The 17,282-nt window shown below is 43.5% G+C and overlaps 1 protein-coding gene across 1 annotated transcript in view; it reads right to left on the bottom strand.

Annotated features, from left to right (window-relative positions):
- LOC137658048 (cytochrome P450 2L1-like) overlaps positions 1-17,282 on the bottom strand; it is a 216,513-nt gene that overhangs the window by 69,045 nt on the left and 130,186 nt on the right. The window contains exons 3-4 of the mRNA XM_068392766.1: positions 9,400-9,533; positions 3,814-4,032 (exon numbers count right to left, since the gene is read on the bottom strand). Of these exons, the coding sequence (XP_068248867.1) occupies positions 3,814-4,032; positions 9,400-9,533 (353 nt within the window). The remainder of the gene's footprint in view (positions 1-3,813; positions 4,033-9,399; positions 9,534-17,282) is intronic.

Raw genomic sequence — 17,282 nt, 5'->3', positions numbered from 1 at the left:
TGCTAACCGCCAAGGGTTGTTTTTGTTGAAAGGTCGGAGCTTAGAGGCGTCGGGGATGGGATATTGCTGCTGTGGTGGCAGCCCCTAACGCATGAGTCCCTGAACCATGGTCTCCACATTAGTCATTCTCTCTTGTAACATTGTTTCAAAATGAGAGAACATCTTTTCCGAAAATTCCTTCGGGTCAAATGATTCCGGGGGGGGGGGGGGGGGGGGGGGAACAGGTGCCGGAATGGAGACTACTCCCAGAGAGGTTGAGGGCACAGCAACTGAGTCTTTAGAGACTCTAGTGGAAGAAGATTGCGACTTCCCTGATGATGACTTCGAAGACTTGTGGGTTTTGTGTAAAGGCCTGCGGTGAGCCTTAACCTTGGGGCAACAGGCCGGGGCTTGTGATCAGCCCCGGGAGTCCCCGGGAATCCTTGAAATGAAGATTGGTCAGAAGTAGAAGAAAAAGTCGGGCTAAGGAGAGGAATCTTAGCCCGAGACACACCTGACTCACCTATGTCCCTACCTGTGTCGGGGGTCATCCAGAGCCATGGGCTCTACGTCTAAATTGAGGATAGCGACGTCCTCTGTTAACGTCCCGCCTGTCTCCTCTTGATCCGGGGCCAATAGTAGGGATTCAATGTTCTCAATGATAGGATCCGCCAAATCTTTGGGGATAGCGGCCTTAGTCTTTGCGTGCGGGTAAAGGCGAGAGCACCATTCGTCTGAGAGGATATAAGGCTGTTTGGCCTTCACATTACGGGCGAACCCGCCAATCCAGATTTTGAGGTTCGCCTGAGCTGTATTCTTTTCAAGTTGAGAGCTCTGAAAGAGAACAGACTATTAGCGAGGGTAAGGAATATCATGCCGAAGAAAAAAGGAAAAAGATCAGGGGCTTCGGAGACACGAAGCTATCGAAGGGCATGCGAGGAGTCCAAAGAACAGTGTCCTTAAAATTAATTAATTGTAATTAATTGGGACTCCACTTACCAAGTCTGTAATATAGATGAAAGTAATTCCACTCACCATGTCAGATGTTAAAGTGGAGGTCATTTTGTAGCAAACTACACAATTGTCAGGATGCCAAACAATCAAATCATCTATCAGAACAGCACAGTGGGCATGTGAACGGCACACATCGTGGCCACAGGGTTGGTGGAGGACCGCCGAACATGCCGTCATCGCACAGCGTACTATCTGTAAAATAAAAGATACAAGAGTATCTTATAGATAAGCAAGAGGGGCCCGGAGGCTCCGGGGGCTTAAATTATATCACTATCGTGGTGAAAAGGATATTACTATGACTGTAATATAGATAAGAATAAGTCGATCCTTAAGTGTGATCGTATTTAAAAGGGGGGGGATGTCGAGAACAGGGAATATATATACAGTATATAAACATTTGAATATATATAGAGGAGATTAATCCAAGTGGTTACAGGTAACATTGGCTCCGGAGAGACAACAGAGAGCCCAGGGCTCATGAAAGTCCACCGGAGAAGGCGGACAGGGGGGGGGGGGGGAGTCGAGGGTCAACCCCGTCGATGGCACACAGGATTACTTAACTCAACCAGGGAATAAAGTGAAAGCTACGTCCGGGGATCCCGTAATGAAATAATAACACATGGAGTCCGTGAAGTGCGGAACACCATTGAAAATATGTAATATAAACACAACATGATACCACAGACCAAGCAGAATGCCTCCCGCCGACTGATGGCCAATCGAGTCGGCGGAAAGAAACTGCTACGGCAGGGTTAGGGGGAAAAGGGCAATATAATGTATGATAATGTATAATAATAAGCCTCACATACTATCGGGAACCGCCCAGAACGGAGTTAAGCGAAAGCCCCGGGGGAGAAAACGTAACGCAAAACAGCTGACTCTACGACTAGACAAGAGAGAGAGAGAGTAGGGAAGGCAACCCTGGGGTGGGGGTGCCAGGCGGATGGGGAGAGGGAGGCTAACTAGTGGGGCAGAGGACAGGAGTACCAACCTGAACAGAGACCCAAGACTGGAATGATCACACGGAAAGACTAGGATAACAATATAATAATATAGCTAATAGGTAAATAAAAGAGGAAGGCATGCTAGATGATAGTAATAATAATAATAATAATAATAATAATAATAATAATAATAATAATAATAATATCAATCGTAAGATAGTACGGAGGGGCGAACAGAGAGACAGGGGGAGACCAAGCGTAACAGCGCGTGGAACTAGGCAGGGCTACCAACATAACACAAAGTCGGTGAAGTGTCGACAAAAAAACGTAAAACAAAGAACTGTCTCGTGAAAGTCCCTTCGAACTAATAATACTAGAATAAAACGTATGCTAATAAGATCGTTATGAACGCCCGAGGCGTGCGAAACGTAAAACGAAGTAAAACTAGTAACGCTCAAAAGCTACCAGGCATGCCAACCTAACATGAAATTACGATACCGTAATATCGTAAACAACTGTTATAATAACAGACTACCATGATATAAAATAACACGGGGTGTGAACCGTGGATACCCAGAAAAGTTCAAAACAAGGAACAATCAGTATAGAAGACTCATTGTAAAACATTAAGAACGACGAGAGAGAGAGAGGAGGTGGCTGATCGCCACGAGGACCCGATGCGGAGTCGTGGATAAAATAAAACTGTGATAAAATAATAAATAAGGGCAAGGCCACCTCCAAAATCTCAAAACTCATAATCTGGTACTTAACTTAGGTGGAGTGATGGTAGGGTCCGACATCCTGAGATAAATCCTGGGTAATCCAAGGAAAACACGCACCAGAAAAAAGATAACGTATGCAAGCAGGTGCTATGTAAAAGGAGTGACGTCACTGGCGTGGGTGAGATCGTTCGTAGTAGCGTTTCAGAGCACCTCGCTGTTCGGGGATATTGACAGGAGATATCTAAATGGTGCAAGGCCTCTGGTTGTGATTTAATCACGCCCCAGTTATTTATACCGACACCTTAATAGGTGAGCGAGCTGGGTTCAACCTAGCATTCCTATACAATTTTTTCTCTGGTAAAATTCATAGCAGTTATTACCTTAGAAATGATGTAAAAGGAGCATTTCACTGGGCGGCACAGGTCAGAGCCCAGAAATTATACAATTCCTTTCATGGAAGCTGCTTTGTATCCATTAAACAAAGTAAAAACTGTTGTAACCTGAGAACTTACTGGATCTAAAATTTTAAAAATGTAAGCAGAATTTTATTATTGACTTACCCAAGCTAAAATAGTTCTGATAAGAAATATAAACAAAATCAACTGTGTATACATATGAGATTCACATTTTGTACATGAACAGCAACACTTTCTGGAGAAAAAAAAAGTCTAAAACCAATCAATTGAATTAATGTGGCAAGAAAGTTGCCTGGAAGACTTACTAAAAAGCAGCTTTCATTGGCTGATTTACTGGTTACTATTCATACCACTGGTTTCACATCCAGTTTGATAATGAGATATTTGTTGGCAAGTCTGAAGACTATACAGTACTGTATATTTAAGAGGGTTCTTTCCTTGTGAAAGCCTAATCCCTTAATCTTTTTGTTTGGATGTTAAAGATTCATTGAACAACCTACAAAATGCATTGTCTTGCTATACATAAATAAGCATAGATGTTGACTACAACTTGCTTTGTTTATCAACAATATAGAAGTAGAAACTTAAAATCAACTCTAACCAAAAACAGATGTACTTTGTTTCTTCAAGTCTACAGTATATAAAAGCAAAACTTAAATTAATTACTTTTTAATTCACTACATATACAGTAAAAAAAAAAGTTTATTCATAATTTGGTAAACTCATTTTTCAACTTACCACTAATCATTTGCCAGATAACATTCAGAATAGCAGCATTAAGGGACCAAGGAACTATTTGAGGTTCATCTGTGCATTTCCTGAAACTTTGGACCAGAGCATGTGCTTCTTCCTGGATGGCATCACCAAGATATGTTTTCCCCATTCCAAGGTCCTTGAGGTGTCGCAGGGCAAAACGGCGGTTTTTGGCCCACACAAATCCATTTGAACTGAAGATACCTTATATAGGAATATTTTTGTTTTAATTTTAATTCAAAGTCTTTGAGGAATTACTAAAACAAAGCTCGTCCTCATCATGGCTACAAATGAAAGAATTTGGCAAAATTGTACAAGATATAAGCTAAAACTACAAAAAAAAACTATTATTGTTATTAAATTGAATGATTATGTTACAAAATTGATAAGAACAAGTTAGGTTAAGCTAACATTGGATGTTGAAATAGCAAAATGCAAGGTTAAGTATTAGTAAAAACAATATGAATAATATCAAGGGAAATAAAGTATGTGAATCTTGAATGATAAAAATTCTGTTGCATTTTTCCATAATTTGAGCATTATTGTTAGTGACTAAAAACAGGTCTAAGGTAGACGGAGAAAACTAGAATAAGGAAGATGCACTGGTACAGTCTTTGATTTGTAGTCAAGCAGCCGACAAGAGTAAAGTCATCTGGTGAACTGATGAAAGAAATAATAGGGATAGTGGATGTTTACCAAAATAAATTACAGAAGAGCACAAAAGCTGTGGATTTTAACCATTTTTTTTAATGTCTTATGAAAGTTCATAAAGTGTTCTTCAAGAAATAAAAAGGGAAAAATTGTGGTATACTGCATATGGAACAAAATATGGCAAATTTGTAATAATTTGCATTTTTCCTAGCATACAAACTTTATTATTACTTGCTAAGCTACAACCCCAGTTGGAAAAGCAGGATGCTATAAGCAAAAGGGCTTCAACAAGGAAAATAGCCCAGTGAGAAAAAGAATCAAGTACACAGAGAACAGTAATAACCAAATAAAATCAAAGTATTTAAAGAATAGTAACAATAAAATAAATTATGTTCAGGATGAATAACTTCACATCTGATCTGTGGACACCAAAATAAGAGAGGAAACACAGTATCCTTGGGCAGATGGATTGAAGCACATTGTTCATGAATAGACTTCTTGAGAGAACATGTGAAGAAGTCAAACTGAAATTTACCGGAATCTGGTTTCTCATTATCAAATTAAGAATAAGGTATCAACAGAAAAAGTTTCTTCTGATTTGGGTTTTCAGGTGAAAAGGCCCTGGAAGTATACTTTTCTTCTTGACTAGTAGTAAAGTAAAGTAAAGCAAAGCCAAAGGAAAAAAAAGGTCAGATCCCTGATTTGAGCCCTCCTGTCTCAGATCATGATGATAATCTTAGGAGATAATAGGTCCCTCCCTCTCATAACTCAATAGAGGGGGATTGTGTTCTCCTAGGAGACAGGTCTGCCCTCTGGAAACCTTAGTAATGAGGGCATCAATATTTCCTTCAGGGAAAACACTTCTAACTATCTCAAACAAGAGCCAGCTTTAAAATCCCAAACTAATACAAACTTCCATGAAATACATAGGATCAGTTACTCAAAATTGTCAAACAGTCCGTATTCGAAGAGAAAGTGTCTCAGAAAAAGTTCAACCCAAATTCTAGAATAACCGTAAGTATAATGGTTCTACTTGACCTGAATAGTTCCAATTTTGTTGACTTGACTCTTCCCAGGGAAGCTGTCAGTTAGATTTCTATTGACGTCAAGCAAACTTACTGTGACTTTATCAGAGTGATTGCTTACAACACTCGTTATTCGGCCAAAACAGTGGCTAACAAAATACCTGGAAAAATTAAATGATCCGTGAGATTAAGTCACTTAAGGCCAAGATTTTCTTGTCAAGAGGTATGGAGAAACTATCATTCATAGGTTGGCCAGGGCACCAGCCACCAGTTGAAATACTACCGCTAGAGTGTTATTGGGTTCTTTGACTGGCCAGACAGTACTACATTGGATCCTTCTCTCTGGTTAAGGTTCACTTTCCCTTTGCCTACACATACACTGAATAATCTGACCCATTCTTTACAGATTCTCTTCTATTCGCATATACCTGACAACACAGATTACCAAACAATTCTTCTTCGCCCAAGTGGTTAACTACCGCACCATAATTGTTCAGTGGTTACTTTCCTCTTGGTAAGGGTAGTAGAAGACAGACTTTAGCTATAGTAAGCAGGGTAAGGGTAGTAGAAGAGAGACTTTAGCTATGGTAAGCAGCTCTTCTAGGAGGAGGACACTCCAAAATCAAAACATTGTTCTCTAGTCTTGGGTAGTGCCATAACCTCTGTATCATGGTCTTCCACTGTCTTTTGTTAGAGTTCTCTTGCTTGAGGGTACACTTGGGCACACTATTCTTATTTCTCTTCCTCTTGTTTTGAAGTTTTTATAGTTTATATATGAAATATTTATCTTGATGTTACTATCCTTAAAATATCTTATTTTTCCTTGTTTCCTTTCCTCACAGGGCTATTTTCCCTGTTGGGGCCCAAGGGCTTATAGCATCTGGCTTTTCCAACTAGGGTTGTAACTAAGCAATTAATAATAATAATAAAAATAATAATAATAATAATAATAGTTATGATAATAATAATAACAATAATAGTAATAATAATAATAATAGCAATACCTGGTTCTTACTCAAGGATAGTGATGATTGCTTTCTAACTCTGTGATGACTATTCCATGAAGGGGGACATCTGGTCTAGGCCTGCTCGTATACCTTCATTGCCAGGACACCTGGCGGGTTAAGGCATATCCTATTGCTCTAAAGTCCATTATCAAGAAGTTACTTCTTTATCTTTCCCAGAAAGGCTTACCAGACTCTCTAGAACAGAAAGGAAGTACCGAAGTCCTGTAACTGATAGATGGGAAAGACAGGAGGTCAAACTTTTTAACTTCAAATTGAACATTAGTCTTAATTGTCATGTCCCCCATAGATTTATTGGAAATAGAAGGTTCCTCTGAAAGGGAATGAGTTCTGTGTAGTTATAGTACTCTGATGCTTAACACACTCATACCCAAGATATTAATTATTTTCCTAAAAGTAGAGTTCTGCCATCCAAAATAATTTTTTTTTAAATAGAAAAAAAAACTAAGAAGGGCTGGATGGAGAGGAATAAAAGGGGCCCATATTTGTGTCACAATCTTGTATCTGGACAGGGGTGAAAGTTAAAAAAAAAAAAAAAATTAGTCGTCTTCGGAAAAAGTAGCACTTCAGAGATCTTCCTTGAGGTAGATCTCGAGCCCTTGCCAGAAGTCTTGTAGTAACAATCGGCTTAAATATCTAGTCAATATTTTTCATGCCAACTAAATATAAAAGAGGAGAGGGATCCAAAAGAATTCTCACCTCCCACAGGTTTTGTCAACCAATACTACAATGCTGAGGGAACTGGACGGTCAAACCAGGTTCCTTCCCTGTCCCCAGCCGGTATTAGGATACTCCTGTGAAAGCGGTGGTCTAAAACTATGGGCTTATCGAATTAGATTGAAATCCTCATCAAAATAAGAGGTAATCTATGCTAACAGATAAGTGTCCCTGGCATGTCAGTGGTAAAGATGGTAGCTCAGAGGACCTACCAGCCTTAAGCGAGTTTTCCAATGCCGACACTTGTGTATTCAGAAAATCGAACATGTATCTAGACTGGTTTGAAAGTGCAACATTGTACTTGTGTCTATGGCTTTGAGACTGTGAGATGATAGAGTCAAAAGCATACTGTCCATTAGTGGCTTGCCCACGAGGAGGCTCATCCAATCCATCCAAACATATTTGACTTCAGTATCTTAATAAAGTGTGAGGCTTTTGAGCCTGGCATTGAGACCTGAAGGAGGGACACATCAGCAGAGATAGAAATTGAGTGCAAAGAGGTTCTCTGGAGAGTCATTATGATGTAATTTGGTTGCTTTGCTTTAATGGTAAGGGAGTTCTTAACTCTTCCTCGGAAATCCTTCCTTTCCCTTATATCATTTATATTGGGACAGGAAAAGGTGGTGTCTAGCCGACTCTCGTTAAAAAAAAAAAAAAAAAAGTTTGCTTCTAGCAAAACCGAGTGGGGTGGGAGAATATAAGTCTCACTCAGAGTTCAGTTTACATTGCAAGAGGGTTATCAAATTTCTACTACATAGAATGCCTACGGCGTGGGCCACATTTACGTCTTCTAGCGAAAGTTACTTCGTCTGTCAGAGGGGGAGTGTGACTCGTGGGAAGAAGGAAAACTTTGTTTGCCCCTTATCCATTTTTTGTACCTGCAAAGAATTCCGAACTCGACCTGTGGGAGGAGAAGGATTTCTCTGAGGTAGGCCATTAAGAGCGCCTCCTACAAGGATTGTGTCTATGACGTCTAATTAGTTACGTAATCTGCTGCAGGTGGGGGTGTCACTCAAGGCACTGTAAATGTTGTAGAGGCTGTTTGACTGTGACATAATCTGCTGCAGATGGGGGTGTCAATCAAGGCACCATAAATGTTGTAGAGGCTGTTTGAATGAGGAACTTCCAGTAATTTGAGCATTCAGTAAGCGTTGTCAATGTTGAAGAGGCAGAGCAGTGAGTGCAAGTAATGTTAAAATATCGAATATTCTTTTTCAATTGTTAACTTATTTCCGTTAATTTACATTTTTAATCATCTACCCGAGATAAAATGGCATTCTGTAAAATGCATGATTTTAACATTATGAACATCAGGGAAGAAGATATGGTTGTTATCCAAGTGTAATTAAAATTTCAGGGCATTCATGACACCATATACTGTAATAAGGGGAGATTCTCACTACATAAAAGATGATAAAGTCTTAAATCCTGTGGGGAGATGTCGCAGTAAAGTAAAAATCTTTCTCCCATTGGAAGGAGGTCCTCTCCCTACAGTAATTTTATGGCGATTCTTTTGAACATCTCTTGTCTAGGCAAGAGGGGCAAAAAGGATGTGTATGTCTGCCTGGCTCAAAGGCTGCCACAATGGTAAGAACGTAAATACACAGATTTATTAAGACATAAAGCACTCACTCGTAACTCGGAGATAATGATTAGCAACTCAAGTGACCGTGAATAAATACATAAACAAGTCAAGAGCGAACACTAAAAAGGTAGGCGAGATGAATCCAAAGGCTCAACCGTAGAGAGCAAGTGAAAGCAGGTGACCGACAGTGTTGTAGGGAGGTAAGGTGAGTAAGAACCCTCTTGCTCCCTGCACATGAACCATGGTTGGCCAGCAACAAAACTTGGTGCGATCAAACCAATTACTTGACTGGCCGGTCGTAGAAAACATGACTAGCAGTTACCCATATAAATGAATCTTAAGTTTGTATCGGCATGGGAATAAATACAATTCCGAGTTACCTAGATAGATGACTCCAGTATTGCCATGTGCCTTTTTTCAAAATGAATGTGTCAATTGCCTTTCATTTACTAGGTCCTGCAGGAGGCGGGGAGATCTGCTGAAGGCTCTGACACTGGCTTATGCATTTCTTGGTCAAATATGAGCATCGGGGAAAATAGTAAATTTATCAAAGTTCAAGTTGACTTACCTACTTCCCTGAAAAATGCAGTGGATTTGAAACTGAATAATTTGGGCCTGTCTGCAGTTTCTGCTTTCGAGAACACCGATTGGATTGTCTTATAATCAAAGAAGAATACATTTATTTGGCCCCCAATACGCCATCTGTTGGATAAAAAGGGGATATAACTTAGCATTAGAAGTCAGGTGAGAGCCAATATGTATGCAATTTAGTATGGACTATATACATAGAATTAGCAAACCCATCTAACACAATAACCAAACTAAAAACTCGGAATATTAGTAGGCAAAATCACACATTCAAAAAACACTAAAGAAAGGAAGCATCATCAAATTGATGAAGAGACGACTTGGAACAGGGTGCCAACAGATGATTGCTTTAAAGGATGAAAATGGAAATTTTGTCCACAGAGATGGAGATAGAAATTACAGTGTATTTCTATACAAGGCTATACAATAGTGATATAATTCCAACAAAAATAATGAAACACCTGAACCTGTACCAAAAATAAAAGTAGAAGTAAACGGGGAAAGAAAAGGCATTTAAAGAGGCAAATCAGCAGGAGATGGCCTAAAAACATATTCAATATTAGATGGAGGATACTTCACTGTAGTAAAACTCGCTGAACTCTTAGATCAAATGTCTACAAGAAGGCTCTATACCTATTGCTTGGAAAAAAAACTATTATACTAAACCACAAAAATGGAGACAAAAAACCTGAAAAATTACCACACATTAAGTTTATTCTCATTAACATAAAATATATACAAAGATCATATTAATCTGAATAGAAAAACAGCTAGACTTTAATCAACTCAAGAGAGTAGGCAGGCTTTAGAAGTGGGTATTCAAAAACTGACTAACTAACGGAAAAATCAACAAAGGATGACAAATCACTTATGTATGGCATTTATAGACTATGAAATGCTTTTGATTGTCCAAACTTTAGCAGCCAAAAAAAAAAAAAAAAAAAAAAAAAAAAAAAAAAAAAAAAAAAAAAAATCTTATGTTGGAACACTTGAATGTATATATGTATTTTTGGGCTCAAGCCATGACGTCCTGATGGAAGGTTCCTTCAGTAGCTTCCTTGGGTATATTTAACTACAGTGGATATTCCCAGAGAATTAAACTAAAGGTTATCACAGAATTCTAACTTCTGGTGCAAGTACCCTAAAGGTTTCCCTCTAGGATATCGTATATCAAGAGGGGACGTATGTATTAACACGCCACATAGCTATCTGCACCCCATATAGAGTTAACACTTCGATATGGAAAGGTGGTTGAGTAACTGAGGAGCCGTTACAGTTACGCTCATCCGTGGATGCTTTTGGTACTCGAGACGTAAACAAACGGGCGCCATTGTTAAATGACGTCACGTCCGTCCTCATCCTTTTGCCTGTAGCTTCTTTGCAGAGTAGAATTTTTCCAAGTGGTTTGTTTATCAGCTTACATCGCCGTTATGTCGCTACCTTCAGCCTCGCCTTCTTCTGGAAAGTTGAGTACTAGGTCCCAGTATTGTTTAAATAAGCTCTAGCCGTAAAGTAACTTCTACTTTTCGTAAAATATTGTGTTTTGTGGCAGAGCTGTGCCGACACCGGACGTGCCATTTTATGGCGCCGCTGTTCATGTTGCATGCTTTATTTAGTTAGCCAGAACAGCCCCCTCCGGTCATTTAACTAATTAATATTATTAGTTATTTAGTCTTCATAGCTAGGGAATCCTTATACAGTATCGTGTTTTAGCGCTCATCAGACTCGGTCGCTGTTCGAGCCCATACTAGATCGCTAGCTTAGATCCTAGGCTGGACAGCCTAGTGCTTGTTTTCATGCATGATATATACCAGTGTTCCTAAGTTAAGTTATGAAGATTGTGGCATTATTAAACATACTATTTACTGTGATGTAAGTTTTCGCCTTCGGGGACCACATAAGGGACAGTGTTGATTGTGTATCATCCCCTCCCAACCTAATGTAGGAACCCTTATATGCTCCCTATTCCCCCTGCCTGCGGGCATTCCCTCTGGTAGACTTGCTTCCCCTTCTATATAGGGGAATCTCGTCTACAACCAGAGTATTTATCGCTTCTCTGCCTACCCTAAGGGAATGACCCTCCCTTAGGGTCGTGCCTGAGATAAGGAAGGGCCCTGCCCTTCCTCAGTTGCACCTGGTTGGGTTACTCCTTCCTCCCTGCAACTAGCGATGTGTCTTTCAAGCTTTCCTAGCCTAGGAGTTAGCCCTCCTACTCTAGGTTAAGCTCTGGGGGTTGACTCTGCCTTATTATAGTTTAAGACGGTAGATTAGTACCGTTCTCGATCTGGGCTACCTAGCCTAGGTTAGGGAGCGTTCTCCCTTACCCTGGTGGCCGTTTTCATGCAGTCTCTCCTCTTTAGAAAGACCCATTCTTCTCCCTCCTCACCTATCCCTTTGGTGTAGGCCTGCCTACACACCTCTGTCCTTAGTCCTACATCTCCTCCCTTGGGTGGAGTGGTAGGGCTAACATTGTTCTCCTGCTGAGCTGGCCGCTCTGGTACACATACCCTTCATTAGCGTTCTATGGGGGTGGTTGCCGGCGGCGGTCCTGCCGGTGGGGGATTTCCCCCCTCTTTGAGTGCCCTCTATCCCTCCCTTGGGTTTCCACAGGCACCCGGCCACCTGCCGGCTCCCTGCCGCCAGATGTTAGGAGTATCCACTCCTATCATGAGTGCACTCTCTCCGGAAGGATGCCGGAGGGGTATAGGATCTTACCCCTTCCATCCCTCCTTACCTTTCTCTCTTTCTATCCTGGTGCTGGTCCCTTGCCGCCTCTACTGCCGGCGATAACCGCCACCACCTCAGGTGACATTCTTTCATAAGATGCCTTCCCCCCTCTAAGACGTCAACCTTCCATGTGCCGGAAGCTGCCGCCTTCCGTCGGCTTGCCGTCGACGTCCCACCCTTCGTTTTACCTGGTAGCAGCAGGCCGATTTTCGGAGTCGGCCACCCGCATGCCGGCAATCTAGGTATACGACAATATACACATACATCTTATGAATTGATCCATGGATCACCATGCCGTCAGCCCTCGGCTGCCGGAGCAGCCGCCCCCTGCCGATGACCCGCCGCTGTGCCGGCGGTCGCCACTATGGTATTATCCTTATAGATACCCAGTGTGTGTGTCTTGATGCCTTCCACCCTGCAGGACCAGCCTCCGGTGTGCCGTCGGTCTGCTGGCACCCTCATGAGACGTTAAGGGACATGCACCCCTTCCATGACTGCCGGCAACATGCCGACAGTCAATATACTGCAGCCAGATGGCTTGGCCACTTACATATAGGTATTGTCTTACCATCCAAGATTGTGGCTATGCTGTTTGTTTGCACATTACTGTACAATATTCCAGCATACTCTGTGTATCTTAGTGCAGTCGATTGCCGGAACCTACATTTAATAAGGGGTTTATCCTATACCCCTTCTCCCCAAGGGATCTGAGTGGTCTCAGACCCTATTACACTCTGCGGGCAATTTCTGTTAGAAGCCTAGCTTGGCTCATCCATATGGATTTCCCTCATTGTGACCTTCGAGCACAAAGGAATTGTCTACAGATAAGGTTACGGTAACCGGCTGGGCGGGATTCACAAGTTTGTGTCTATCTACTTCCTTTCCCGCTCATTAATCTGAAGCATTAAAATGTTTTATAATTAAGTTATTCTTAATTTTAGATTAAGTTATCTTTAATTTTAGAGTAATGTAAGTCATTCTTATGCCTTCCATGTACTCATGATCTCTTTCTTTTACAGGAGGAGTATATGAAGTGTGAGAGTAACTTCTGTGGGGTGAAGCACCCGGACTTCTACAGGCACAAGGCGTGCCGGACCCACGCCCTCTGCGCCGCCAAGAAAGGCGACTTGAAGTATTGGGATCCGCAGAATTGTACAGTCTGCAAAAGTCTTCTTGTCGAGGCGTTCGACAATCCTCATTCTGCGGAGGCAAGGGACATTGCTAGGGAGAAGCTACGCAAATGGGTGCGTGGCTTCCAGAAGAACGCCATTGGACCGTATCTTCCCAACGAAGACTTGAGGGCCTTGCTTTTCCCAAAAGCATCGAAAGACTCAGTGGTCCCCCGTGATCAGATCCCCACCATCCAGGTCGTGGTGGAACCTGATGTCGTCATGGCTCAGTCCATGCGTGAGTGCCATCTTGATTCCGACAACGTGGAACGTATGTCGGAAGTGTCGGAGGGGACGGAGAGAAACCTTATGGGCGAGGAACTCGACTATGAGGAAGATCAGGTGGAATACACTGATTCGGAGACCGAGGTTGCTCCTGCTCCCCAAAGCAACTATTGCACCGTCCAAGGAACCTGTTCCTTCGACTTCTGCCACCCCGGACCCTCTTCCACAGGCTACTCAAGAGGTCTTCAAGATGCTTGAAGCCCTCATGGAAAAGAAGCTACAAGAATCTCAGGAGCAATTCCGGACGACTCTCGTCAGCTTCAAGCAACCGAAATCCACCGAAAAGGATTTCGGTTAAGGACCTCCCTACCTGCTCGGAAGCTAACCCATGGAGATACGGCGTGCATATGCCAATTACAACTGGCAAAATTTACATTAGTGAAAGGGTTGGCTCTATATTGCTGGAAGAAGTGGAGTTCTTCCCAAATTTCGACGCTTATCCGGACTGTTACGTCCGGCTCAGGTCCGAACCAGCCTCAAAGGAGGAGACTGAACCAAAGGAAGTTATTGTGTTCGATCTCGTGAAGGCCCAAGCTATGTTAGCTCAGGCGGTGAAGAGTAGGGGTTTCACCAACTCCAAGATGCCGGCGCTTAGTAAGAAGCATCCAACCTTCGTTGCGCCAAATTCTGCGACCTTCCCCTTCATCGAAAAGGCCTTCACAGCGGTCATAAAGGCAGTGGAGGAAGGGAAACCTTGCCCTGCACTGGAGGAGTGCAGACCCTTCTCCATTACTCTTCCCCCCGATGATAGGCACTGGAAAGACATCCAGTCGACCTTCACGGTAGGGAAACTAGAGCCTGACGTAGCCGGTCGTCAATTTAATGAGGACCTCCCAAGACTGAACGATCACCTCCTTCGTAGGGAACAGGATACGAAGGAGAGACTTGCCGCGTCGCTGTCCCACCAGGTACAGCTTGAGCTCATGGCCGGGGATACTAGAGTCCCGGACTTTTATTTGGTCCTAGCTAAGTCGCACTTGGCGACTGTAACCAAGGACCTATATAGCTTCACTAGGGCTCGCAGAGCCTGTCGTGAATTCGTGTTTGCTAACGCGACAGTGAAACACGAACCCCGGAGGCTGATTTCCTCCAATATCTGGGGCAAGTATCTCTTCCCATCTACCTTGGTGAAAGAGATTGTGGACAAAGCTGCCACGGAGAATAGGAACCTTCTCCATAAGTGTGGCATATCCTGAAAGAGGAAGTCCTCTCAGGATGATGGCCCTTAGCCTAAGAGGAAGACTTCGAAGCCAAAACCCAGCAACGTCCCCAGAGACGACAGTTTCCGTGTCCCGCTACTCCCCAAGTGGCTACGCAGCAGCAACAGACCTTTCAGTTGGTCCCCCAACCGGTGGTGTCGCAGTCGCCGGTCTTCACCCCTGCACATGAGCAACACTCAACTACCTTTCTTCCCAGCGGTAGGGGCTCAGGCAGAGGCTACGGCAGAGATTCTTCTCGCCGTCCCTCCAGAGGCAGAGGAGGAAGGGGAGCTAGCGGCCGAGGTGGCAAACCCTCGGGACACCAGAAGCAATGATGTGCTTCCGGTAGGAGGAAGACTCCGCCAATTCCAAGATCGTTGGACCTTCGATCCCTGGGCACACAGCATCGTCAAGAAGGGACTAGGCTGGAGCTGGACTCAACCACCCCCAGCCTTCCAGCAATTCTTCCAACAGTCAACCCCCCCTCCTGGAAGAATATGTCCTGGAACTCTTGAACAAGAAGGTGATCAGGAGGGTAAAGTCAACCAGGTTCCAAGAGAGACTATTTTGCGTTCCCAAGAAAGACTCCGACAAACTCAGTCATTCTAGACTTATCCCCTCTCAACAAGTTCATCGCGAACAACAAATTCAAAATGCTGACTCTGCAACAAATAAGGACCCTTCTGCCTCAAAGGGCCTACAGGGTCTCCATAGACCTGGCGGATGCCTACTGGCACATTCCAATGAATCATTACGCTTCCTCCTACCTAGGATTTCGACTCCAAAGGAAAAGTTACGCCTTTAGGGCCATGCCCTTCGGGCTCAACGTGGCTCCACGGATCTTCACCAAGCTGGCAGACGCAATCGTCCAACGTCTTCAGGGCATCCAAGTGATGGCCTACCTAGACGACTGGTTAGTCTGGGCGACATCGCCCGAAGATTGTGTAAGAGCCTGCAACAAAGTCACCCAGTTCCTAGAGCATCTGGTCTTCAAGATAAACACCGAGAAATCTCGCCTCTCTCCAGCTCAGAAGTTCCAATGGTTGGGAATCCATTGGGATCTTCAGTCACACCGCCTTTCCATCCCGCAGAAGAAAAGGAAGGAAATAGCAGGGTCTGTCAGAAGGCTTCTAAAATCCAAACGGACCTCAAGATGACAGCAGGAACAAGTTCTCGGCTCTCTACAGTTCGCCTCTGTGACAAACCCAGTGCTTCGCGCACAGCTAAAGGATGCCGCGGGAGTCTGGAGACGTTTTGCATCCATCGGTCGAAGAGACCTCAAGAGACAACTTCCAAACAAACTTCGCTTACTTTTAAAGCCGTGGTCAGAAGCAAAGGCCCTGAAAAGGTCCATTCCTCTTCAACACCCGCCTCCATCGATCAACAACCACACGGACGCTTCACTGGAGGGTTAGGGAGGTCACTCCCACCAACGACAGGTTCAAGGAACATGGTCTCCCCTATTCAAGACGTTTCACATCAACATCTTGGAGGCCATGGTGGTTCTTCTCACCCTGAAGAAACTCTCCCCGCCTCCCTCGATCCACATTCGTCTGACTCTGGACAACTCGGTGGTAGTCAGATGTCTCAATTGTCAGGGCTCGAGATTGCCCCAGATAAATCAGGTACTTCTTCCGATCTTTCGTTTGGCAGAAAAGAAGAAATGGCACCTATCTGCAGTTCACCTACAGCCCACGTTGATCCCCCCTACCGGGCCCAGTTCTTTCTAAACAAGTACAGAAGTCGACTGTCTTCGCTTCATCACTGAAAGTCAGGGACCTTCATCTCATGATTTTCTCTCCTTAGCCGCAAAGAAAAGGTTTTGAATCTCGAAGAAAAGCTTCGACTTCCTCGAGGAATAGAAGACTGAATCTACAAGACGGCAATACGAATCTTCCTGGAAAAAGTGGGTCTCTTTCGTCAAGGCAAAAAATCCTGCGGAAATCACCTTTGATATTTGTTATGTCCTTCTTCATTCACCTTCATGGACAAGGCTTAGCGGCCAACACGATTTCCACCTGCAAATCGGCTTTGACTAGACCACTCCTGTACGCCTTCCAGATTGATTCGTTCAGTGATATCTTCAATAAACTACCAAAGGCATGCGCTAGACTACGCCCAGCACCTCCACCAAAACCTATCTCCTGGTCCCTGGACAAGGTGCTCCATTTTGCCTCTAATCTGGACAATTTGTGCCTTCTGAAAGACTTGACTCAAAAAGTTATCTTCCTTTTTGCTCTTGCCTCGGGAGCCCGAGTCAGTGAAATAGTGGCATTATCAAGAGAAGAGGGTCATATCCTGTTCGCAGATACAGGAGAGCTTACCCTCTTCCCTGATCCGACGTTTCTCGTTAAGAATGAACTACCCACCAAGAGATGGGGCCCTTGGAGAATCTGCCCCCTGAAGGAAGATGTCTCTCTATGCCCAGTGGAGAGTCTTAAGGTCTATCTTCGAAGAACTTCAGACTTCGGTGGAGGACAACT

The sequence above is a fragment of the Palaemon carinicauda genome, chromosome 1 (assembly GCF_036898095.1).
Source record: "Palaemon carinicauda isolate YSFRI2023 chromosome 1, ASM3689809v2, whole genome shotgun sequence".
Taxonomy (NCBI): domain Eukaryota; kingdom Metazoa; phylum Arthropoda; class Malacostraca; order Decapoda; family Palaemonidae; genus Palaemon; species Palaemon carinicauda.
The sequence above is the reverse complement of the archived record's forward strand: the minus strand, read 5'-3'. Positions and strand labels throughout refer to the sequence as shown.